The sequence below is a fragment of the Balaenoptera borealis genome (assembly GCF_965194805.1).
Source record: "Balaenoptera borealis genome assembly, chromosome: 11".
Classification (NCBI taxonomy): Eukaryota; Metazoa; Chordata; class Mammalia; order Artiodactyla; family Balaenopteridae; genus Balaenoptera; species Balaenoptera borealis.
The window spans coordinates 95,130,414-95,158,152 of NC_138868.1; the positions used below are offsets into that span (position 1 = coordinate 95,130,414).

At 39.7% G+C, this 27,739-nt stretch overlaps 1 protein-coding gene across 6 annotated transcripts in view; it reads right to left on the reverse strand.

Annotated features, from left to right (window-relative positions):
- CADM1 (cell adhesion molecule 1) overlaps positions 1-27,739 on the reverse strand; it is a 325,103-nt gene that overhangs the window by 51,443 nt on the left and 245,921 nt on the right. For all 6 annotated transcript variants that reach the window (XM_082339773.1, XM_082339775.1, XM_082339774.1 and 3 more), the window contains exons 2-5: positions 14,489-14,635; positions 12,760-12,912; positions 6,261-6,398; positions 3,921-4,079 (exon numbers count right to left, since the gene is read on the reverse strand). In XM_082339773.1, the coding sequence (XP_082195899.1) occupies positions 3,921-4,079; positions 6,261-6,398; positions 12,760-12,912; positions 14,489-14,635 (597 nt within the window). The remainder of the gene's footprint in view (positions 1-3,920; positions 4,080-6,260; positions 6,399-12,759; positions 12,913-14,488; positions 14,636-27,739) is intronic.

Sequence of the window (27,739 nt, forward strand, 5' to 3'; positions counted from 1 at the left end):
GAGTAGAGTAATTCTTAATCTGAGGTCCATGGACCAGTTCAGGATGTCCTGGTGATAAACTAATGTTTATCACTGATAGTATAAGAAATCTTTTTAGGTGGCAAAGGAAAGGACATTAAAAAATAATAGTTGTATATTTATCTTAAAGTTTACTAGATAGAATATACATAGCAAATAAAACTCATAATTTTACAGGTGCTTTTACACAGGTCTTGGTTAGGTTAAAGCAATAAAATGACTTAAAAATTCTAAATGTGATACGAACACAGATGACCTGTGGATTTGGTAAAACTTGTGAAAGTGGCCCTTGAATACCTAAAATTAGGAAAACTGTAAATACACTCCTTATACTGGAAGTAAAATGTGGTGAATGTCATAATTTCCAGCTCTATAGCTGTCAAAGGATTTTTAAAGGGGTCAACGATCCCCAAAAGTTTAAGAACTGCTGAGTCCAGAGTTTGGGCCAATTAAAAAATAATGGTCTTGGGCCTCCCTGGTGGTGCAGTGGTTGAGAATCTGCCTGCCAATGCAGGGGACACGGGTTCGAGCCCTGGTCTGGGAAGATCCCACATGCCGTGGAGCAACTGGGCCCGTGAGCCACAATTACTGAGCCTGCACGTCTGGAGCCTGTGCTCCGCAACAAGAGAGGCCGCGATAGTGAGAGGCCCGCGCACCGCGATGAAGAGTGGCCCCCGCTTGCCGCAACTAGAGAAAGTCCTCGCACAGAAACGAAGACCCAACACAGCCAAAAATAAATAAATAAATAAATAAAACTTTAAAAAAAAAAAAAAAAAGGTCTAATGTTACTCCTCACAGAGTATCCAAAATAATTCACCATCCACGCAGACTGGCTACTGAATCTCACGCATTCAAGTATCTCTTCTTTTTTCATGGCCACCAAGAATGTATATATGTGTATAACCGAGTCACTTTGCTGTACAGCAGAGACTGGCACAACACTGTAAATCAACTATACTTCAAAAAAAAAAAAGAGAGAGACATGGTGTGGCTTGTCTGCAGAGAGGGGCCTCCTATGGGGGGAATGGAGCTGAATCCCCAACACCACTGGCCAAGGTCTGAGAAAGTTCTAGCACCCAATGACCGAGTGCCTTGAGCACCTGAGACATGAGGCTTTTTGTTGTCCATAGCTGCTGGTGTTCAAGGAGAGTAAAGCTGGTAGGTAATGAAGTAGAGAATTCCGATGTGTCTGAAGATGCTACGTAAGGAATTCCTGGCTGACTCTGCAAATTTTTCAGTAGTGTTCTATAGAGGGAGGGTAGTGAACTGTCATGTGACTTTCTTGAGCATGAAGCATCGTATTAAGATGCCAGATCAGACTCTAAACTCCATTCAGATTAACACAATGCTTTGTAATTCTTAACCTTCTTTTATGCAAAAAGACATTTTTCCTTATATACATTCCAAGAAATGGAATATCAAAGGATAAAATGTTTGTGTGGCTTACGTTGGGTAAAAGAACAGAGTCTCCCATAAAAAGGTGCCATGTTAAAGTTAAAAATGACCCAGGGATGTGTCTTCAATTTGGGGAAGGCATTAAAGTCACTTTCGGGCAGTTAAGGGCTAGCAGTACTTTGTAAGATTGAAGTCAAATGGATTTAGATATGCAGCTTTATTCCTTTTCTTAGAAGGACAAATCTCACTTGAATCTTCAAAAGAAAAGGCTTTATAAAGATCATTGGCAAGTCTTCCAAGGGGTAGGAGGTGTAGTGCTTGAAATATTTTGCATTTGGAAATGAGTATAATTTTGTCGGTGGGTGGGGCTATATTCTATTTAGAAGATACTCTGGGAAACTAAGAGTTTAGGGGTGGGAACTGGGTGAACAGCTACTCAGGTCTCACAAAGGAGCTAATGTATTATTAAAGCTAATGGGCCCCTACAAGGAAAGTTAATGGGTATTAAGTTTGCTTAAATGAATTACATATTAACAAAGTCACAAGAAATCTACTATCTACCAATTTAGATAATATCTGATCTTTTCTGTTTTCCCATTATAGGGACATTACACCACAATAGTTTTAGTGATATGAAAATTATAAGCATGATGCCCATAATGAAGCCACATAATGAAGTAGATGAAATGAATTAACAAGAAAAACTGGCATTATGTAATGTTAAATTGAGCCAAGCTCACAAAGTGGAATGGGATGGCCTCGTAGAAGCAACTTTTTATAACTTTCTCCATCCCCTGTTTTGCTCAGGCAACCTAAGCAGGTGATACAAATCATAGGGGGATTAATGATGCCCACCCCTGCCACCACCAAATACATACCTAATTCCTAACCTCTGGAACCTGTGACTGTGGCCTTATTTGGAAAAGGATTCTTTGCAGATGTAATTAAGTTAAGGATATTGAATTGAGACCATTCTGGGTTAGCCGGGTGGGCCCCAAGTCCAATGACAAGTGTCCTTATAAGAGACACACAGAGAAGAGAAGAAGGCCAGGTCAAGATGGAGACAGAGAGTGGAGTGATGTGGCCACAAGCCAAGGAACACCTGGAGCCACCAGAAGCCAGAAAAGGCAAGGAAGGATCCTCTCCCTAGAGCCTTCGGAGGGAATTTGGCCCTGTCGACACCTTGATTTCAGACTTCTGTCCCCTGTGAGAGAATAAATGTCTGTTGTTTATTAAGCCATTCAATTTGTGGTAATCTGCTATGGCAGCCCTAGAAAATTAATAGAATAATTCACAGAGAGTAATGCTTTTCCTTTATCTGATGCCCAATCATTGACATCCAATCAAACTCCTGCAACATTTTCACTAGGCACACTCAAATGCCACCTGGAATTTTGCAGAGGTCAAGTTACAGAAGTCTTTTGATAAAAAGTGAGAAGCTGGCTACTCAGCCACAACTTTGGTGCAAGGATAATTTTGTGCAGAAAGCAGATATTTTTTCCACAAGTAGGAGAGCCCAGAGGAGAAGATGAGGAGAGCATCTTTAGTCCATAGGGCACAGTGAGGAGAAACCTCACTCACCATGAGCCAGCTTTTACTGATGAAGCCATCAAGACCACGGCACTCATCCCAAAGAGTTCCACTTTTAAACTCATCACTATCATTTAAGCTAAAATAGAAGAGAACTTGCAATCTAAAACAAGATGCCGATGTTCAGTGGGAATAAAATCACTTCTATAAAAAAATTCAGCACTTATGATGGGGTTAATAAAGCCAGGGGCGGGGGGGGGGGGCGGCTGGAATTACCCTAGATTTTGAAGTTGGCATAGAAATGATTACAGTCAATATTCACAAAATTTAATTAATTAAGTCATGCGCTAGAGCAGATGGAATCATTTTCAAGTTTTACATTTGGGTTAAATGTAGTATTTTCAAAATCCTCACTGGCACTCTATAATATGGCAGTGTTTCAGTAAAATAATCCTTTGATTATTTTTCTACCAAGACAACAAGATAAAAATTCTACCTAAACTATATAAAAACATATGTATTCAATAAGTGGCTTCTGAAGTATTTTTAAAAAACTGCTACTCTATACCCTCAGGATAAAATACTTGGGTAATGCTATGGTTTGAGTGTTTGTGCCCCCCCCCCCACCCCACAAAACTTATACGTTGAAATGCTGATCCCCAATGTGATGGCATTAGGAGGTGGGGCCTTTGGGAGGTGATTAGGTCAGGAGGGTGAAACCCTCATGCCTGGGATTAGTGCCCTTATAAAAGAGGCTGCAGAGAGATCTCTAGCCCCTTCCACCATGTAAGGACACAGTGAGAAGGTGCCAGCCATGAACCAGGAAGAGGGATCTCACTGGAACTTGACCATGCTGGTACCCTGACCTTGGACTTCCCAGCCTCCAGAACTGTGAGCAGTAGATTTCTGTGGTTTATAAGCCACCAGCCTGTGGTAGTTTGTCACAGTGGCCAGAAAGGGCTAAGACAGGTACTCACACTGTACTTCTAGATACCGCTGGGTCTGCAAGTTTCCAGTGACGGCAGGATGCTCCACCTGACAGATCACCGGGACCCCGTCATCCTCCTTGTGCACCTTCAGCATCAGCTGACTGGTCACAGTGTACATGTCTGACCACTCCTCCACCTCCGATTTGCCTGGGGGGACATACCAAGGAACCAGAGCTGAGTGAATCTCCCTCTTTTCTTAAATATCTTCCCCTCCCTCCCTCCCTCTGCCCCAACATTACTATTTTAATAAACATAATGGAAGTCACTCCAGATAAGGGTAATCTGGGGGGTAGATAACTGACAAAATGATAATTTCCTACTTTTCAGCCTTGCAGGATAGTACTTAAGATAAAATCAACTCCACATACTATTTATTATTTTTATGTAAATATATGTTTCTTCTGTCTTAAATTTTCCCACAAAAAATGCAGCTGAAAGTTGACCCATTTTGACATTTGACTGCTCAAGGCATTAGGGAGGAAGAAAAGAGAAGTGCTTTTTCCCCCTACAACCATCTGAACTTAACACATCTACTAGGCTGTCATGCGGTTTAAAAATTCCAGGACGTCATCCAAATCCCTTAAGTAATTCAATCAGGAGTAAAGATATAAACAACCCCCTTTGCCCACCCCCATCAGCAACCATTAACAGGGAAAGCAACTACAATTAAATGAAATTGGAATTGAAATGTTTAAACTCGGAGACTTTTGGAAGAACACAAAAAAATGCAGTGGCAGTGGGTAGAGCAAAGTAAGATATAGGCTTCAGGCCAGAAGGGAGCCACATCCAAGAACACCCAGAAAAGGGGGGAGGAGGCTTCCGGATGGGATGAATAGGCCAAGGAGGCCCCTTTCCTGAACTCAGCACTCCCTGGGACATGGCGCACCATTAACTTTCTTTTAATGTTTTGTACTTATTGGTACACATTTAATGGCTCAATTCACTTAGACAGAAAAGCAGAGGGGAAATGAGAAACTCCTTCCTTCCAAAACCATACCTAGCAAATAGGAGATTAAAACAGAGCAAGCTTTTTGAAACTTAAGCCATTATATATAGATTTTTCTGTTTCTAGATATAGATTTTTATATCCTCTTTCTAAAAGGACTTTCTTTTCTTCCTGGAACTATTTATTTATTTAACAAGCACATACAGAGCACTTACCTTGGCCCAGACACTAAGCCCCATGCTTTACAAATATTCACTCATTTCATCTTCGTAAGAATCACACAAGGTATGTAAATATTAATATCCCCATTTTAGAGGAAACTGAGGCACACAGCAAGCATTTCTGTCAAATGATCAGAGGAGTTCAGGCCCTGAGTCCTCTGTCCTGGGTACTACTTGCAAGGCAACCTTTTGCAAAGAAAGGAATCGGAATGCAGACATGCATGAGGAACTTAGGATAACTGGCAAAAGAGAGTCAAAAATAGGGGCTAGGCTGTATCCTTCAGCCGATGCAGTGGCTAAGAGGGCAGGTGTCCAAGGATCCAGGAATCAAATCTGGATGGCCTGGTACTGAGGGAAAGACAATAGGAGCAGGGTTAAAAAAGTTGCCTGTGCTGCCAGCACAAAGTCAGAAACGTTGCAGAAGAATAGGCTGCTGACACGGGCAACTGAATCACAGATTTCTCAAGAAGGGTGGTGCCTGCAAGTTCGCTATGAAGATAGATTTTCAGCTGCTTAGCACAAGCACCCTTGCAGGAAAGCACGTTGTCAAAACAACCGATAGTCCAATAGATGTTAGAATGACTTGGTATTCATCATGGCCAGGACTGCTATACATTTTTTTCAAGGTGTAACACAAGAATCTGGGGTCCTGACCCACCCTGGGTCACATGGTAAAAGCAAGGAGAACTAAGGGTACGGACATGGCCAGCCTGAGCTCAGGGGATACCTCAGTGATTCTAACTGGTCTAGAGAGTTCTAGTTTACAGGCCTGGTTCTCTCTGAGCCTCTGAGTAAACATCTAGCAGCACATATCACCATGAACCCTCAAACAACAGAATGAGGATATGAATTAGAACAGTAAAATGCTGTTACGCCTTGGGCTCAGACACACTTAGTAACTGATTGCAAACCATATGTTAGGTTGGCCAAAAAGTTCGTTCGGTTAAGAAATACGTTGTTTGATAAAAGTTCTCGGTGAAAATGAAAAATGTGTCTTTCATTTTTGCTTATAACAGAACGGACTTTTTGGCCAACCCAATATAAATGAGCATTTTTGTTCAGGGGTGTGTTTTGCATTTGTCTTTAACGTCCACAAAGGTGTACTCCTGCTGGGATTGACTGTGGACTGGCTACCTCAGTACAAGGCAATTCGCATCTTACCTTTGAGCTCCTTGTTCCCTTTGAACCACCTGATGGTCGTGGCTGGTTTGCTGGCCATGGCAGTGCAGTTGACTTCAATCTCCTCACCTTCCACCGCAGTGTCTTTCTGGATATCGATCATCAGATTACGTGGTGGGACTACAAATTAAACATGTGTGCTTTTTAAACACAGAATCTATTTCTGGGCATATTCTTCTATTCATTAGAAACTAGGACCATTGCTCTCAAAAAAAGGAGATAAATAATAGACATTCCTGATGGGAATTTAAAACAAACTGCCACTGGAGGAAACAGAAGAAAGACAAAGTCATTATCAAGTAAAGTGAGTTACGTAAAATCTCTTACTTTAGAATCTGTCCTAAAGTTATCTGATAAAATGACCAGTCTTCCACTCCTAAGTTATCAGTGACCAAGTTATAAAAATATAGATACTAGATTTGCTATCAATCGGTCATTAGAAAATTGACCAGAAAGTAGATATAAAAGCAAGAGGAGTACACACTATTGACATTACCCTCCTTATCTGGAAGTCTCTGAAAGGAATATTTCTCCTTAAACTCAACCCTTGGATTTCAATCTTCATATGAAAGATTCCAAAGTCAATCAGCAAAGATCAAAAACATGGAGTCCCGTAAAAGAATCACTCCCCATAAACATACACAGAAAAACTGTGCCTCAGAGCCACTTCCATTTAATTCAAATTATTTATAGAGATCTAGAATATGATCTTGACCTCTGATGGATGGTGTAGTAATAAAATCCTTTAGCTATGAAGATGTAGTAATATAGGAAATGCCAGTTAATTTGTAATGATTTTCTATATTCTGAAATCTAAAGCTACAAATTTTGGAAACCAAAGGTGAAAAAGACTATTGAGTGTTTGTAGGTTAGATTTCTACCTCAGAATTAAAACCACTCTTCTCTAAGCATATTAAACATATATGTAATAAAATGATTAGAATAAAATATTTGGGGGCTAAAATGCTGAATATCAAATAAAGAGTAATGATGGTGGTTGATAAAGAAAGCATGTTATCTTTTCGGAAACTGAGTTGACAATGAAACTTCATATAAGTGCAACCTTATGTCAAGACTGAGCTTCTTGAAATAAAAATCAGTAAGAATACTGAATTCAGCAGACTGAATCTAAGAATATATGTCCTGACCACCATGAATAAGCAAAGACGGTTCTAAGACTTATGATTAATAAGTTTCTCGACTCAGAAGAGAAACAAGAAATTAAATATGTATAAACATGCCATCCTGATGATCAAGTTGAATAATACATCTCTGATACTGCTTCAATAAATTATGGGATTAAACCATGTATTTGAGATTTCCAACTGTTCTAGTCCAATGTGAAAATTCTACCCACAGGAAGACTTTTACACTGAATTGAAGCAGTTGAAAATTTCTATAGAGAATTATGGAAAAGGAAAAGGAAAATGATTTGTTGTTTATGATTCTCAGCAAGATAGTTGGTAGGCAGAGTGTAACTATTAGAGCAAAAGCAGGCCTCTTCTTTGTTCCCTGTATAACCGGAAGCTAACACAGTTGCTCAACTGGACGTGTTGCTAAAGTGGTGTGGCCCCAATGAGTAGTTAAACATGGCAAAGAACTACCCTAGTTTACATTTTAAGAAAAAATAAGCATAAAGAGAGATAGTCTAACATCCAGTTTGGAGTTGCACATCTGCCAACATTTTAAGAGACAGAAAGGCAGGTATAAAAGTAAATGGGATGACTTTGGCTAGCTATTTCCTCAACGCAGTTTATCCTTCCTAGATGACAATCAGGTAGGTTAAAGATTTTCATTACACGTATCTAGATAGCTGATATGGAGTACACAGAGAGACTAGATGTTTACGTCTAGGAATATTGAAAAAAATGCTTTGTTAGAGCAAATGTCAGAGGAAAAGATTGTCCAAGCCTAAAGAAAATAAGATCTTGGTGAGCTATGAGGAACAGAAAGAGGCTTAGATAAAAAGGGAATAACTAAGGAGTAAAAGAGCTAGGAATGTCCTCCCAACAAATGTAGGGCTGAAAGTCAAACAGTATTAATTCTTTTCAAGGTCCAGGCAGAAATAAAAACGGAGTGATGAAAATAATTTCTGATATTGACATGTGCAATGATTTTCAACGAGAAATGTAATTGAGTAATGTAATTGACGGGGTACTACTCAATTTAAGGAAACTCAAATTGAGTATGGGATACTCACAGAAGGGGTTCTCTTCGGATGAGACAAAGAGGGCAAATAGCTAAAGATACTGGTAATATACAAAGCTCTCTTCCTTGGAAAATACTACAGGATGGGATAGAGCAGATTTCAGTATGCATGGATAACTTTGGGAGAAACACTTTGATGGTCATTCTGTGGTAACCTGGGAATCTTCCTGATGGGAACAGATCCAGGAGTTGTTAAAAGGTTCCAGCAAATATCAATTGTCAGGTCTTGACGGCATTAAGGCTCAAACATAGTCTTTGTCAGATATTAGTTTTCTGCGTGTTCCTGGGTATCTTTCCTTCATCCTCTCCTTTTTCGTGTTGAGTCTGAAGACACTGGAGAGCTCTCTCTCCTCCTCATAGGCTTCTTCTCACCTCCACTAGCAATTCACCTTCAGTGGTATTTCTTAGTAGAGGAAGTACTCAATTCTCTCCATAAGATGGAGAAGGTCATAAGGATGATGGCGTATTCTTTTCACATTATCAATAATGTCTGCTAGTTCAAAGCAAGGAAATGGCAAGCGGTATGTATAAATTAGGCCAGAGGAAAATTTACCAATGTCTCTTAGATTTTGTGTGGGGGTTGAGAGTGTGAATGGCAGCAAATAGGTCCTTATCTAGATTACCTGTTGCTTGGTTTTATCCATGTTAATACCTCCTCTACTGCAGCAGGTATAATCTACACTTCCCTAATCCTTCCTAGTGATTCCTGTACTAATGCTAGCTCCTCCTGGAGAGCTGACATCACCTGTAACTTGACAGCCAAGGTAGACATGTGGAAAACTTCAAAAGTGGTGGAAAATATGACCAGTGTAGAAAAATAAAGGACTTGTTTATTGTTGACAAGAACATCCTGAGAAATGGCTGAATGACTTTTTCCAAGTCCATAAACAGTTTTCTCAAGATTGTGACCGGTATTATTGATCTTTACAAAGCTTAGAAGAAGAAAGAGTCAAATGTAGTAGGAGTTGTTTGGTTTACAAATATAAAATAAAATGTGAGTCATAATGGTTCACTGATATCAGTTATAAAGTTAACTTCTCTCAGATTTTTTTTTAAAGCAAGAGAGCTATAGAAAATATAAATGAAGTGATTTAAGTCTATCTTTCTGAAAAGAAGGGGGGTAGGACAAGAAAATCTTAAAGTTTATTATGGTCTATTCATTCTCCCATTTTTCCCTTTAACTTCATAATGTCTACTCAAATACGAAAGTGGTTAGTAAGGTATCAAAATCCATCTATAAGAAAAAAATGAATTAGAACTGCTACTAACCAGAGAATACACTTATACATGGTCCATGAAACAGACACATTTAGTGAAAATTGCCTGCAGCCATGAATGAAAATAACCAAAGATATATCTAAGGAGGTGCATAGAGATGGAAACCTGGATAAAAGTCATGTAGAGGGAAGTAGTAGAAAATAGCAAAGAAATGTTGACGTTCTTCTTAGCTAACCTCACATCTGTAAGAGTGCTAATTATAAACATTACGCCTACAACTTTAAAAAAAATCAGCAATATCAAGATGAGTCACGTTAATTACAACAAAAGAGGAGACTTAAAGCTGATGGGTATGTGGAATCTCACTCTAAGATCCTTTAAAATAATTAGGTTCTCCTGCTCCTGGAATCTTAACAGTGAACACTAATCTTAGAGGGACAGGACTGTAATAATATTAGCTACTATAATCAGTAACTATACTAATGTTAAGGCAGTCTATTCTCTCTCTCACTCATCTCCTCTCATGAACAGCAGTATGATCTGGAGAAAGAAACAAACTCATCACAAGTGGAAGGAGTGAACGAATATCCTAAAAGGCACCCAAATGCATGCAAAATATCGTAGGGGAGTTTTCAGTTTTTACACGGATAAGATAATAAACATAATAGTAACTAACAAATACCCATCTCTATGTCTTATAATTATGCTGAAATTTTTGCTGAATGCTTCAAACAACAAATAAAGATGCATGCACTAAAATGAGCATCTTCATCCGATCAAGAAGTTTGACAGCTGTGTAAGTACATATGGGGTCCTTTTCAGAGGACCACAGACAGAAACGAAGACGATGCTAATAGATCATTCTTCATTCATTATAATACCTGAAAACTCTAAACCTTAGGAGGAAGCTTTGAATATAGGAGTATCCAGTGGAAATTGTCAGATTTGGGAATATGAAAGACTCAAGCACTGATGACAACAATTTGACTCCGTCAAGGAATCCTAGAATAAATTCAGTGGAAGGAATATTAAATGAATGCATAATACCTGCAAAAAGAGCATCTACCCGTATTACTTTCAAGTATATTTAAGTTAATGTTTCTATACAATACAAGCAAGGAACCTATTATTTCTAGAACAATCAGACCTCCAAAAGGATTACAGGCATAATGCTTCTCAAAAGACTAATGCTGGGTGTATTCAGTCCAACTGGCCCAGTCTAGTGGGTCTGAGAACAAATGTACCAAACACTGAAAACTGACAGGCAGTAACTGCTTGTCAAAGACCAGATACACTCCTGCAAACAGAAGATGTGCACCTTCAGGGAGAAAATCTTGAAACAGCAGCCTTCAGAATTTTGTTGAAAATAACCTAGACTAGAAGACCCAGAGGTTCTGAAGCAGAAGAGTAAGGTCTGTTTCGAAGTCTAAGATTCTTGATTCTCACCACGTGCTTTGTAACCTGGGCAAGACGGCTAACCTCTATTATTAACATCTCTTTCTTTGAAATAAAGACATTCATACTTAAAGGTATATGTAGCGAAACATTCTGAAAATGCAAAATGCCGTTAAGTATATTCCATCTAATTGCCGTCACTTTCGTGGACACACCATAAACAATGGTGGGCCAGTGGGAAGATGGCCTATTTGAAGTTTATGCAGCTGATGACTTACTCCAACAAGCAAACAGTGTTTCAAAGATTTCTCCAGAAAACTTTCGGTACATCTGCCAAATTCCAAAACGGTCATCCCAGCCAAACCTTCTACACTTACTATTTCTGCAGATCTAATAGGGATCAAAGGCGCAATTAGAGATAAACATGTACACATCACCAAACACAGACCACAGCAGAAGCAACATGGCCAGACATGAAACCTGACTGTCTAAAATCAGTGTTCCTCTTATCAATAACATATATGTAAGCATTAGGGATATGTTTTAGTTTAATGAATTAAAAAAATGTTCCCTATTACAGCTGTGTTTAAATAAAGTAATGAGGCAGCAGATCAATACATACACCCATAAATACATATATGTTCACACACACTAAGCAAAAACATCCTTCATATTTATCTTTCCCCTTTAATCTTCATATCATTGCACTGAAAAGCTGCAGTCTGCCGCCTCAAATAGGCTTTGATTCATCATCTTTCCGAAGGTGTAAATCAGAGATCTTGCCTCACGCTATAGTGTAGGTCCTTGAAAACTCAGTTTCAAAAATCCAAATTGGCTGGTGTTAGGCACTGGAGTATATGTTTGTCTAAAAGGTGACTAGTTCAGACCACCTTCACCACAGGAATATCTGCTGACTCTATCAAAACATACACATGGAAACCTGGCTACCGGGATTCTGCTGAAAGTCGCAATCTAGCCATCGTACCTGAAGATACTTAACCCGCTAGAGACAGGTGTACCCAGCAGCCAATCCACAGTCCTTGCTTATTATCAGCCTTCTCTCCCTAGAAGCTCTTCATTCTTTTACATTCTTTTACACATTCTTTTACACCTAATGGTTGCAATTTGTGGCAAAGTATGTGTTCATGGGGTATGATTTTTACAGCATAATCTTGAGTGGGAGCAATAAATGAGGCAATAAGTCAAGCCGAAGAAAAGGAGATCAACAATATTAAACGAGATGTAACTCAGAAGGAAAAATCATTAAGTGGATTTCATATCAGAGCTCTGCCACAGGGTGCAGATGCGGTAGCCTGTTTCCCCCTCTACTGCACAGAAGGGAAAAAAAAAAGTCCTGGTAGTTAGAAGCAACGACATTACATGTGGTGAGTGATTCATTTGAGGGCTCTAAATTCTCTTGATCTTTGCTTCTGAAGCTGGAGGGTTGAAACCCAAGAGCAGGTGAAATCTAGAAAGCCTGCTGATTGCCATTCCTTAGAGTGTTTGGTAAAATAGGCTATTTTTAAAATTCAGCAAGATGGGCGGTGAGTCCTCCTAAAACAGTAAAATTTACTGTTAACCTTTTCCTAGCTGCTGGAAGCCATGTGGAAGTAAGTACCACCCCCTCGTTGCCCAGGACAAGCCCTGGTGCGTTGCTTACCCAGGACAGTGATGGTGGTGTAACTTTCCTGAGGGGGGTCAGTGTAGAGCTGGCAGAAGTATCTTCCTTCATCAGAAATTGAGACATTTGTCAACGACACTTTGAGTTCACTGCTTGAAAAATTCAGCAGCTGGAACCTGCTGTCCTTCAAAGCTGGAAAACAAAACACAGAGTTAGTGTTGTGAGAAAGACGACAGTCTATTTGCCTTCCCGAGGGGAGGCAAAAGGCAGGTGACTAGAAAGGCAGCTACAGAGCAGACACACAGATTAAGTCTTTCTGCACCTGGTGGGTACTTCTTTGTGCTTCTTGAGTTCCTAGTTAGGGCTTCTGCAATAACTGCTTGTAGACACATATATATCCCTGCCCCAAAAGGAAACTCACACACATGGGTGTGTGTGTCTGTGTACACACGCATATCCCTTGCTGTCAGTTTTGAGCACTTATTCATAAATTGTTTCGGATCTTCTATTGGAGACAGGCAGAATGAGAACAGGAGGAAAGGGCAGGCAATGAGCCCCCTTTGGCACTGAAATTTCAGGGAGTAGAACCTACAGGCTTTTAAATTGTCTCTAAAAATCTGAGGCCTTAAAAGAAATAGAGGTTCTAATATTATGAGAGAAAATTTTAAAAAAGCATTATTAGTAATTTCAAAAGCAAAATGAAAATCATTAAAAAAAAAAAAACTTTATAGCAAAACAATCCAATTTAACTCTGATGCATCTTTGCGTTTGATGTGGTTTGAGGTGGCACTGCCAAAAGTCCATGGCCTGGGGCCTACAGGGGCCTTAGACCTGACCCCATTTTCTAACTGCATTCAGCTCCACGGGGATGAAACTGATTAGGTATAAAGTAGGAAGTCAGAGTCATCCCAAAAGTAATGTATGTGGGCTTTTTATTGATTTCTAATAGTCACTTTTAAAATCCTTATATTAATTTGGCAAAGGCTAGATCAGTATATACTAATGACAAAAATGCATTCTAACAATGAGAAGCTGGCTTCTCTCCTTTTACCCTCCATAGTCCTCTTAATGTTCCATAGGTTTATAACTCTTTCCACAGGTCATGAATGTTCTGAGGTGGTGGGGGGAATGGGGACAAGTGGGCAGGAGGCGACATGCCTGACACCCGCTTTGGTTAGGCACCAATGCTCTCAAATCACAGTTTTTCAAAAGACCTGATTCTTGCTCTTGCCAAACCCTGACACCCATTTGAACCATTGCTATGATATACAATTAAGTTTCGATTACTGGCTTTTGTGATCTTACATTTGGAAGGATTTCAGCACATGGGCACCTCCATCTACCACAGGCTATGATGACAGGAGATTTGGTTTTGTCTTTATAGGCACAGATTGCCTAGGAAACTTCAGTCTTCAAACCAAACAGATTACCTTTGAGAATGCTATATTTTCCTTGCTTTACCCTATTTGAGTTGTTTGTGTCAGCTAAGTATTTGGGACTCAACGGCAATTCACCTTGAATTACTACAATCAATTCCTATTGCAAAGGAAGACTGTCTTACTTTTAAAAAAGGACCATTCAAGGTTTCTATTAAGTAGGAAGATTATGATTGCATGTCTCTTCTTCCCTCTGAAGAACTGATTAAACTTTAAGCATCTAACATTAAATTAAAAAGAAAAAAAAAAGAAAGAGGCCTTGGCAATCTCTTTATCAAGACAACATGTAGGAAAAAAAGTTGCCATCTAATGCTATAGAGATGGAAACTTACGCCGGAAGTCCCTGAAATAAATGGTCTGTCTGTTGGGATTCAGTAGTTGGATAACAGAGTCGTCACTCTTATTGACCTGGCAGCTGATGGTTGCAACTTCTCCCTCGATCACTGTCACGTCTTTCGTAAACAAATTCTGTCCATCACCTTTAAAAAAAGGAGAAAAAAATTCCACCAATTAAAATTTGGTTAATAGGATCAATTAAAATGAGAAACAAGAAGTGAATTAGAAAACAGACACGATGGGAATTCCCTGACGGTCCAGTGGTTAGGACTCCGAGCTTTCACTGCCAAGGGAGCGGGTTCATGCCCTGGTCGGCGAACTAACATCCCACAAGCTGCGCGGCCAAAAAAGAAAATAGACAGGAGTAGCCACATTTGGTAAGGCTCACACACCTTTCTCCATAGTCCACAAAACGAGTCGATTAAGCTGAGCTAGATCTAGGGGCAAAATACAACTAAGCCTGGAATCAACGTGCTGTCAGAAGTTGTGGTGTCCACGCTCCAGCCTCCAATGTTTTTACTAGCCAAGTAGTATGCTGGAGAGGTACAGAAAGGTAAGAGTATTGGCCGTCATGAGGAACAGCAGCTCCCACAAACGGAGTAGGGGAAATACGTATACATCATCCTTCCTTATCTGTGGGTTCGGCATCTGCAGATTCAACCAACCACAGATAGAAAATACTAAAAAAAAAAAAAAAAAAAAAAATTCCAGAATGTTCCCCAAAACTTGAATTTGCACGACAGCAACTATTTACATAGTGCTTACATTGTTTTTACCACTATTTACATAACATTTACATTGTACTGGGTATTATAAGTAATCTAGAGATGACTTCAAGTATACATTTTATAGAAGGGACTTGAGCATCCTGAGATTTTTGGTGTCCGTGGGGGTCCTGGAACCAATCCCCCATGGATACCAAGGAATGACTGTACTCAACCTCAGCTCACATGCCCTTGAGCTATTTGGTCACCTCACAGAAAACTCAAGGGGTCACTTAATAGAAGTAGGTGGGAGGGCTCAGTAAACAATCTCACCTTGTTAGTAGATGTCAAGATTCCCAAAGTATAGGCAGTCCCGTTATTTATTGCGTAGGGGTGGGGACCTGACTGTGACCCTTTGGAAACTCAGTAAAATCCTGGGAACCTTACAGTTCACTTTGTTACTCTGTTCTCAGAAACTACATCTTCATGACTCACCCAAAGCTCCAGGCAGTCCTGAACCACGCCCCTTCTACAGACTACCCCCTTCCAGCCATTTAGAAAATCTCTTACAGAACATGTCAAAAAGTCTAGGCTTTCAGATCCACTGATATCTGGATTATCTCCAGGTCGGCTCTAGTTTGTTACTTCTAAGATAAGTGACAGTAGCCAGGGCCCCTCATAAATGTCCTAAACGATCCACAGCACAGGTAGGAGGAGAGGAGACTCCAAAAGCAAAAGATGAAATAATTGTTGAATGTCCAATTCCGCACTGGGCATAGCAGGGGATTTAGCAGTATAAGACATTGTCCTAGCCTCTAAGAAGCTGCAATGTTGGTGAAAACTGATCCCTAATTCCCACTTACAGAACAAAAAGTATAATACAGGCAATAGGTACAACGGTCAATCAGGGAGGGGACAAGAGAGATTGCTTTTTAGCTATAAGATTTTAGGCAAACTATTTAAAGTCCCTGAGACAATGTCTCATCTGTAAAGTGGGGATAGTAATTAAAAGCTATCTCACAGAGCTGTTGGGAGGATTAAGAAAGATAATCAGGGACTTCCCTGGTGGCACAGTGGTTAAGAATCCACCTGCCAATGCAGGTGACACGAGTTCGAACCCTGATCTGGGAAGATCCCACATGCCGCGGAGCAACTAAGCCCATGCGCCACAACTACTGAGCCTGCGCTCTAGAGTCCGCGAGCCACAATTGCTGAGCCTGCGTGCCACAACTACTGAGCCTGCGCTCTAGAGCCCGTGCTCCGCAACGAAGAGTAGCCCCCGCTCACCACAACTAGAGAAAGCTCGCGCACAGCAACGAAGACCCAACGCAGCCAAAAATAAATACATAAATAAACAAATTTAAAGGAAAAAAAAAGAAAGATAATCAATGTAAAGCACTTAGCACTGTGGCTACCTTTCGTAAAACTGAATAAACGGTAGCTGTGATCATCAGCACCACCATCACTTCTCTAGATGTCAAATCCCAACTAAGCAACTGTACATGTTGCGAGTAGTGTGGATACAAGAATGAAAGCTCACAGTCCCTGCTCTCAAGGAGCTCTCTATGTATTATATATCAACTCAGGGTGGCTTATTCACTCTCTAAAAAAAACCTGTCACATTAAGAAACAAAGGTCAAAGATAAGTACTATTCTAAAAAAAAAAATGAGACCGCATAAATAGAGACACAATTTGAGTAAATGGAGGATTTCCACCTGCTCTCATATTTCTGCTGAAGGATCCTTTTTTGGCGGGACACAGCAGGGAAGTGTGAGAAGGGACGTCTAAGATGGCTTTAAGCCAAATCCACCTAGAAATAAACCAGCCTATGGGAGAGGATTAGAAAAGAGGCAACTAGAGGGATAAGGAAAACATTATTAGAGCCACAGATAAACAAAAATTCTTGATGCTTGAGGAGCAGAGCAAAATGAAACCCAACCTTGAGACCTCTGATCCAGGGAAGAAACCTGGGTGTGAGAACGAGGTCCACAGGGCTTGTAGCAAGTGAAAAGGTAAATCCAGCAGTGAAAGCTTAGTGGGCTGAAGAGTGTTAGAGAATAATAACAAAGAGGAAGGGTGATCAGAGGAGACGAAGTCATGCTTATTTTTTCCTCAGTGGGTCACCGTGACAAACACAGAATTCAGAACCCAGCTGGGGGGAGCAGTTTATTCCCAGATCTGAGACTAAAACAAGGGAAAGGGAATTCCTGCCAATTGAGCAAGCTTTTCAAGGTGGTTTTGCTGGCCCTGGCGGAGGTCTGTACAGAAAGGACAATACCCTATTTCCTCAGGGTAACCCAATCTAGTAAGGAAACATTAAACTGCATGATTCAAAAGCTATTCTGTCTCAAAACATGGGACTTGCCTTGAGGAGATTAGACTATCAAACCAGTCTACCTGGATTGTGGAGGAGATTTCTTCTACCTAAAGGAAGTCTATTAGCAACACAAATAAGAATCTTCAGCTTATAAAAGGAACACATGGGAAGGCTACCCAGTGAAAGGCCTTAATCCCTTTGGACTTATAGATCCTGACTACCATCTTGCAGATGCTGGGACTTAAAGCCAAGTGCAATTCAATTAAGCTCTAATAGAATAGTTTCTGTGGAAATAACCATCCACTCTAATTTTAGTCTTTACTCAGAACCCTAGTATATTCTGTCTATATTCATATTAAGGCTATAAAACATTTGCAAAGGAGACAGGAGCAGAGGAGTTGACTGTGATTTTGTATTTAAAGCAAGGAAAGTAATAAAACAGAACCAGAGGGACTTTTTTGTTTGTACGTTTCTTAAAAAGTCTAAACATTCTTATTTATTACTTATAATCAAATAATATAAGACCAGATCCCTTTAATGTGTCATTGCTGAATAAATCATTCAGGTAAAACTTTTGCCATCTGCAAATGTTTGCCCTTGCTGTGCTCTGGCACATAACAGGCTCTGCAAATCCATGGTGGTAACATCATCATTATTGTATTATTTTTTGAAATTGCTAAGGCCAACCTAAAATCCAGTGTCTCAGAAAATGACAATTCCTAGCTATGTTAACATGGTTACGATACAAATGCTAAAATATTATAAGTGCTGAAAGATATCAAAGTGCCTTGACGGATGGTGGTGGCCCAAGGATGTCACTCTGTAAAAATCACCAATAAATTATATGGGTCAGCTGGACAGTAGTTACATTACACAGAGCTCCATACTTGGAGCGTCGTAAGATGGCTGCAATGGAATAATAATGACCTATTTATTTGAGGCAAAGGAAGCGAATGACAGTGATGAAAATATGATATGTATGTCAGTACTCCTAACCGCCTGAAGCCTTTATGTAAAAATAATTTCTGCTCACGTCCTCAACTATTTCTTCCAAACAGAAGGGTTCACTGTGACTTGATAAATTTCCCCGTGAAACAGATATCATGACAATTAGGTTGTTACAAACAATCTGATGTGTAGCAGAAGACTACAAACAGGTAACTTTGGTGCCTTTCTTAAATAATCCATTTAAAAAACCCTTCTGATTTTCTAAAATTCTATTAGCAGATATACCGCCAGGGCAGAAATAGCACACGTTCTGGGCAAAAGAAATCAAGTAGGTACAATATACTGTAGCCATTAAATAAGGCTGTTATCAGCAAGGTAATTTATTTTAAGGGTGGAACAACGTCTGACACGTATAGACATCTTTGACTGCTCATTGGTATACGTGGGTGAGGTTTAAGAGACGGAATCAAACTGGCTTTTAATTTATACCAGCAACTGTATTCCCTATAACTTCCCTATCTGCCCCACAAATTCTAAAAATAAAACTCTGGCATTAGAGAGGCCCATTCACTCGCAAGCAGGTCTCCCAAAGTACTCTAGAAGTTGCCAGGACATTCATTACAAGGAAGAAAACGCATATTACCTAAAGCAAAAAAAAAAAAAAGATAAAATTTATTCTGATGATCAGTAAAGACCATTTCAGCTGAGTTGGTTAGGGCTGGAGTGGGGCTGGGAAGGCGGTGGACTCAGAAACCCCCCATTAATTCAATCATCAATTGACTTAACTCATGGATTCTTTCCTGAAACCTCATTTTGTTATAAACACTATGTAAATGCATTACACAGAACACTAAGCCTGGGTTGGAATCTATTTGACCAACAAGAGAACTGCCTGAAGCGGGTGATGGGGCAAATCTTCGAGCAAGAAGCTGAAATGAGAAATAGCTCAGGCACTGGGACTTGGGGAAGGGAACGTATGTTGCTCTGACGCCAGGCGTTATGTTAGTGGCTTTGCACGCTTTTCCTTCTCAAACTCCTGGGGTTTTCAATGTCCCCACTTTAAAGATTAAGAACCTGAGACACGGAGAAATTGAAATAAGCTGCCTAATGGAATTCAGCTTAAGTGGCCGAGCTGGTGTTTGAACCCAGTTACATCAGCTTCTCCAGCCCATACAGTTTGTACTTTTTAACCGGCCAACCTCAAGATTTGTTGCCAAGGTTCTACTGGCTCTGCCTTGGAAAATTTACTTGTTTTTAAAGAGGGTGATTTCCCTATGAGCAACTTCTGATTTTTTTTTATTTCCATAATTTATCCAGAACACAATTACACACTTCAAGATGAGAGAGAGACTGTCCTGAATGTAAAACACCTTGTTTACTACTGCTTCCTTCTTCTGGCACTCAGCACACTGCCCCTGGAGAATGCCTTTATTACCAGTGCACGGCCAGCGTTTGCCAGCACTGAGAGCTCTGGCCCCCACTGCCTGTCTGTTAATAAATAAAGCACTTCATTTACACCGGGGAAGTCTCTCCAGTCAAGTCTATAATAAAAGGGCAAGTCACAGTTGGAACAGAATTCGGTTTATACTACGGCAACTATGTAAACTCTTCCTGACTCCGGAGGAGCACCAATGACTCTTTACTGGGAAGACAGCTTGCCCAGAGAAAGAGCAAATAAGGTCCCCTGTTCTACTCCTTCAGTTGCAAAATCGTTATTAGGGGAACCTTTTTTTAAATCCTCTGCTGTGTGGAAGACTGAACCTAACATTAAATCAGAATAGTCAGGTTGTCTAAAATAGGCAAAAGTCCAACCAACAATACAGGCTGTCCAAAAAAAACCAACCAAACCAACAAAAAAATCATCCTGCCAATGATTAACGTAGCCATTAAAAAAGCCACCAGAGTTATCGAAATTGTACACTAATTAAAGCTTTGGGGTTATTAATTCTTCCCCTCCAAATGGTATCTAAGTTGAGACTTTCTAAAGAAGCAAAAGACTTGCATGTTTTTGAAACACTTATTTCTTAGTGGTATGTGAGCCCTGTGTCTTAAAGCTTCAAATGGCTTTTCCCCCATTCTCATTTCTGTTGGATCCCATTTTTACAATCATATCAGTTACGTGCCCAACTTGAAAGAGAAATCCCTTACCTCAACCCAAATACAACCATCACCAACAGAGGCACTGCAATTCCTGCTAACGTTTCTGAGAGCTAGCCTTAGAATTGAGTACATTTCAGGAAAAGAAAAAAAAAATTAAGATTCTGTTGAAACCCAGAGGGAGAAATCTTTCTAACTGCACATGTTCCTCCAAGTCAACGTAAACAGTGTTCACTATAAATCATTAACAAAGCCATTAAGATTTGATTTCTATCTAAGCAATTATTGTCAGCATATTTCGTACACTTCCTTTAAAAGACTCAATCTTATCTTTCAATTCATTAAACTGTTCCTTGCGTTTACAGAGTTTTATATCAAATCAGAAACCTATTTGAATTAATAAGAATTACAGTAAAAGTAATTTGAAAATAAATGATTTGAAGTTCAAGCCACAAAAGCTTTTGATGAAAGAATTTAGTCCCCTTTAAATATTACAGTAACATTTTCAGTCATCCAATGTGCAAATAAAAGACAGTGAGAACCTGTGTCGAAAACGATGGGTCCAGGGCTTCCCTGGCGGTCCAGTGGTTAAGACTCCACGCTTCCACTGCAGGGGGCGCAGATTCCATCCCTGGTCGGGGAACTGAGGTCCCACGTGCCGCGAGGCGCGGCCAAAGAAAAAAAAAAAACCGAAACAGAAAACGATGGGTCTATCAACCGTGGATTAAGGTCAAGGGTGAGCCCTCTTCAACATAAATACAATTCTTTATTTCAAAGAGAGACAATACTTCAACCTTTGTGAATACTAGAATATTTATTTGAAGTCAAAAGCATTCAATCTGCCTGCTGTTTACAAAGCTACTCTTAACCTTTTTGATCCCCATCCACGTTTTGCTATCCCAAACAGTAAAGTCGAATTTGTTGACTGTCTGCTCCAAGAACTGTCTACTCAATGGTCAAAATAAGTATGAATGCAAATCATACAGTTCATAAGCTGGGAGTTAAAATAAGCTAAACCAACTCAATAAATAACCGAGTGGGCAAGAGTGTGTGGCATGGACCAAAACACTTCCTTTGGGTCACCTTCTTTTTCATAGAACCCTTGCGGAAACAAAGGTCAACAGAACTAAAAGGAACCTCCAGATCAACTCTCTCATTTTATAGATAAAGACAGTGAGGTCCAGGGAGGAGATATGTAAGTAAGATCATATGGCATTTATGAGGCCCCATCTCCTAATGGCTCATCAAGGTATTTCTATTCTTGGTTATTTCTAAATAACATTTATTGATTTGCTTCTAATTACAAAAGCAATATATGCTCAAGGTTTGTTTATTTATTTATTTATCTATTAAAAGCTTTGTTTCAAGTGTAGTATTCGTAACACTTTATCCTATGGCATGGAGATGGTCAGGATCTCCTAAGAATCTCCTGTAATATAATTACTGCTGTATCACTTGAACTTATGGAAGGAAAAAAAAATATTGAATTTAATCTAATCTCCTTTTATAATCAGTAAAAGGTGAGGCAAATTTTTGAATGGCAAGTTAAAGAGTAATCTTCCCTCAGTGCTGGTTTTTTCTTCAATTAAAATTGTTGATGTCCCCTGAATACAAAACAAAAAAATATCATCTGACACAACATTAAGCAATTCATGAATATTCTGTATACACGTTCTTGTTTAGTTGACTAATGGCAAATTAACGTTCTCTATTTTAGCTTAAACACATACTATAGGTATGTTTGATTAGCATTGAATTCCAAAAGCTGATTACTATGCATGCTTTGATTATGTAATTACATAATAGAGTGTAATGGCTCCTTTGGAGTCATTATGATCTATATTGCAAATATGTTTCAGTTTTGCTATAGTTTAAATACGTTGAGATGAGAGCTCATAACAAGGCTCCACTTTTTAGTCTTATCAGCTAAATGGGCATTTCCCCATTCATCCCAACATCTCCTTGACACCAATTAAGGCCTATTGTGTCAAGCTGCATACACTTTTCCAGAAGTTCCCTTTGTTTTCTCGGCATTCAAAAAAGGACATTGATTTTAAAAGCTGTATGATGCAAAAGGCCTGGTTTCAAAAAAAAAAAGGCTGAAATTCCATCCGTCATCCACCCTTTGAAAGGTCTGCAAGGAATCACATCTAGTTCATTAATCACTGTTCAGACAACCACAGGGGGGTTAAAGATGGAATTTCACCTTTAACTCGAAAAGGCACACGAAGGAGGGACAGCCGAGAATACTGATGGTCACAGTGGTGACTTGTCACAATGCGTTCAGCCACAGCAACTTACACAAAGGTCCAGTTCTGCAAATCTCATGTCTTGCAATATCCCTTTTAGAAGGGGTAGCTCTGAAAGAGCACGGCCAGATTTTGCCTTCAGAGTTCCCACACCCAGGTTTTGATGGATCTAAGGCTAACAAAATCGACCTAGTGAATAGATTTTGATAATTCCACCATCACCTTACAAATTGGAAAGTTCAGGATTTAAAACAGGACAAAAGTTTTTGCAAAGAACGATGTCAAGATTCTCTTGTCCCCGTGAAATCCTTTAATCTTGTGCTATTTCATTTGTAAGAAGATCTGTTTCTGCTTTTCTCTTCCAAGAGAATGAGCTCTTATACCATGCCAAACCAAAGGTGACCCGAGTCTTAACTTGAAAGACCAATAAGCATCAAGCTGTTTTTACCTTTGGGTCTATTGGTTTTCAGCATTAAGGCTGAAGAACCGCGGTCAAGCAGTTCAACTGTATTGACTGTTGGTCAATACAGTCCAACTGGTATTTACATATAGGATGAGAACCTCTCTTGTGAAAGGAAACATTGATTAGATGTGTGAAAACTCTTTTCCAGGAATACTGTGACAAAAGAAAGTAGTTACAGCAGCTGCGCCTATGCTATTTCAGTTTTAACCATCACATTAGAAGCCTTCCTCTTAAGACTGAGCTCAATAGGACTTTTTAATCAGAGCCCACAGCACTAAGGGGGCCCAGCAATTATGATGCCTATGATCTGAGCTGCCTGATCCCATAAAGCACAGAGGTTCAATGCCCTCTATAGAATGTTTGTGGGGAGTGATACCCATCCGCTAAACATGAAGATCTGAATTAGCTCTTCCATTAAAATCCACTTATCCAAGAAGCGAAGGCAATCAAAGAAAGAGGAATATAAGAATAAACCATAAAAGATAATAATAATCACTGAATCCTTTTGCTCTTCACACTGAAACGTGAAAATCCCAGACTTTCTTCTCCTCTCACTCCTTTTCATAGCTGGACAGCTTTCACGGCCTTTTCGTTCATCAAAAAGATAGCATCGGGCTTCCCTGGTGGCGCAGTGGTTGAGAGTCTGCCTGCCAATGCAGGCGACACGGGTTCGAGCCCTGGTCTGGGAGGATCCCACGTGCCGCGGAGCAACTGGGCCCGTGAGCCACAATTACTGAGCCTGCGCGTCTGGAGCCTGTGCTCCGCAACAAGAGAGGCCGCGATAGTGAGAGGCCCGCGCACCACGATGAAGAGCGGCCCCCGCTTGCCACAACTAGAGAAAGCCCTCGCACGGCAACGAAGACCCAACACAGCCAAAAATAAATAAATAAATAAATAATGAAGATTTCATTAAAAAAAAAAAAAAAGATAGCATCTTTTTTGGAGAGAAGATAGCCTCACCCTGAAGAAAAACTTCCTCCAGTGGACAGGTTTTCTGAGAATTAAAAGAGAGAGGAAAAAACAGAGCCCCCGAAGTAGGAAAGTCACTGTTTTATTTGCTTGTGAGATGGCGCTGAAATCACCTTGAGGAACAGTCATTTTAAGCCTGCTAAATCTGCTTAGAGGCTCTTGGGAGAAAAGAGGTTCTTAAAAAAAAATTAATTAAAAACTAACCACAGCCATCCAACTTGGACCTTGGAGGAGAACAATCTGAATACAGAGGCTTCTTACAAAACTAATTGTGTTGGCAAAGCAAGGAGTTTCTTCTCAATGGATTTGATTCTGTGATGCTCGTTTATGGCAAAAGAAGAATAAAAGAACAGTTTTATATTGCTCTGCTGCAGTAGCAATTCAAAGCGGGGGAGTGTTCCAGCATTTCAAAATACATTGTCTCTTTCAGACAGAGCCTGCTGAAGGCCAACTGTTGATCTTCTGCATCAACCACTTTGCTAATGAACTGATAATATGATATTCCATTCCCTGGGATATATTAAATGGCTACTTTGCAGACTGAAAACTGGTTGTACAATTCTGCTGTCCATGAGCATGGACTATTGGGAAAGAAAATCACATTCTAAAATGGATGCACTGTGCAGGTAGAAGCCAGTAACTGATGAAGCACAGACCCTCACACCATCCAGTGAGATGGTCACTGGTCCCAAAGTTACCCGAAGCCTGGGATAATGGGAATGGACGACTTTAATTCATACAGAGAACTATCCACATTTCTCAAACCATGAGCTATTCATAATGAAAACAAAAGGTTTAAATGATTAAAACTCAAAATACGCATTAAAATATTTGAAAACCACAAAGGACGACACACATATTAGGTTCTACTATTCCTATAAAGATTTAAGGGAACTTGGACTTCTTCCTTACCCGGGAAGAGATCTTGGTAGCCAAGCCATTTACTATACACACTGCAGCAGCCTCTGGAGAGCCCTCACTCTGTAAGAAAATATAATGTTGCCTTTTTTTCTAACCAAATGAAAAGAAATCCACAATTTCTGTCTCAAAGCTATGGAGACAGCAGGCTCTACTGTGGTCTCTTCTTAACTGACACTTCTCAATTTCCCTACATTCTAAGCATATTTAGAGATGCAGATTGTTTACAATAACTGCCCCTCTACAAAGTGCTTTAAATTGAATTTCCTTACAACCCTTAAGCTCAAGTCTCAATGGAGATGGCACGTGCAGTTCCCTTATTTTTTATACCCTGCTTTTAAGCACCCCATTTAATATCATCTTTCCCTTTGATGAGAGATACCATTATTAAACCCGGGTCACTTGCTTCAACTTACTAAAAGCTGATTTTTTTTTTTTTCTTTACGTTTGCCTCCAGGGTGTTAAAAGACTAACAATTAGTGTAAGATATTTAAAATCACAAAGCTATCACATGTAACAATGATTACTACACACAGAAAAGAAAAGGAAAGTGACTGCTTTTCTCCACCTCTGGAGGAAAGAGAAACACATTTCTTTTCTAAAGCGTTCATTATTATTTTAATTTTTTTAATATCAAGAAAACACCCATTATTTCTGGAGGGAGCATTATTTTAATTATCTGTATGACAACAATAGCTAAATACTTTAAAAATGTTTTCTGTGTGCCAGGCGCTATGCGTTGTTTTTTGTGTTATTTTATTTAATCCTCACAACAGTCCTATGTGGTTCAATATCTTATCATCATCCCCATTATACAGATGAGGAAACTGAGATTTAGAGAGGTTAAATAAGTGGCTGGAACCAATATCCAAATGTCCGTCTATTTCACTCTGGCACTAGTCACAATTACAGTATGTTAATGAGGCTTTATTTTATGATGCTAAAAGAATGGTGGGGAACTAATGGAAGAATCTACTGTATCTGATTTATATGAGTTAGGACTAAAACTAAAATAATACAGCTTAGAAGGAATTTGAAGCCTATCCATCAGCAATCAGCATGTTCCAATATGTGACAGCGACATAATTAGCTCTATAACCAGAGTCCAAATACTGGTCCTTTAGTATTTAGAGAGAGGATCTCTGTTCTGCCGAATGATTCCGACTCCAAATGCAGTTCAACTCCAACTTCAGGCATTTAGAGTGTCTGCTTCAAGGGCATTCATTAGTACTGACAATCTATGTGACTGAAATTTGGCTGTAATAGCAGTCTCTCTCTACATCTCCTCGTTCATTTTTCCTGCCAACAAGAGCCATTGAACACCTTCCAAATTTAAAGCTTAGAGCCGACAGGACAAGCAAGTAAGGATATCAGTTGGAACACATCAGATATGGACTCAGAGTGAATGTCAACCTCAACTGACATGACTACAGAAACAGAAACCGGGGAAATGGGAGGGGATAGATGTTTCATATTCTTATTCTAGAGAGTATTCTGAGCGTGTGTAATATGGTTTGTTCAAGAAACAGCTGTAAATCCATGATAAGCATCATGCTGAATAATGTGGCAACATTCAACTTATTCACATCTCCTACCAGGAATCCAAGCAGCCTTGGACTATTTTATGAAATGACAGTTTCTTAGCTGGAAAATTGGGTTCTGTGACTAAGGCCCTTATGGTGAGTTATTCCCTCTATTATCCGTCAGTCACAAAGCAAGTGGTGGTTTTTTAACCTCTGGGCTCTTGAATTGCTGGCCCCAGCTGAGTCTGAGAAGAAACATATGAGTTAGAAAGCTCTTCTTAAGCCAGGGTTTGATGAAGGGATTGCATGTGGAGAGTGGCCAAAGGAGATTCCAGATTCTACTTTCCTGACTGCCGAGTCCCCGGCGGAAAGCCTGTGTCAGTCAGAGGGGCACTGCAACTATCCAAAGTGGTGCCATTATGAAAATAACTTGATTAGTTACCATCTGAATGTGGGCTGCTGATTAATCATCGTTGAAATTAGAGATATGTGATAACGACATCACTTGTACCTTATTTTCACTTAAGAGGTCATCTAAGGAAAATGAGACCATAAGACTCAGAAAACAGGAATTTGTGCTGCAGTTCTGAGCTTACTGGGGGTGAAACCGGGAAAAACTCCGAATCTGTTTTCACATTTTAAAAAGGGTAAATGGCATCTCTCCTCCAAGGTTATCATGAGAATCGAGTGAGGAAATGTGTGTAACAGTATTTTTCAAGCTCCAAAAATGCTAAGTAAAGGATATAATCTTCTCCTTCTCCAGCTTCTTCATTAGCCTCATGGCTCTCTCCATGCAGCCTCTGTCTATAGTGCTAGGACCTTCTTATGAGTTTCCATGATCTGCTGGAATTTTTTTTTTTCAATTTCAGAGCTTTAGCTATCATTCTTTTCATTCTAAGGCTAACTACAAAAGCACAGAGTAAATTAAAACATCTTCATCACTAACGTTCAATTGCAAACTAAAACCATCCTCAGTATGAAAAGTGTAAGATGAATAGCAGATGGAGGCAAAGGAGTGGACATTTAAAATTAGGTTCAATCTATAGCACTACAAATAT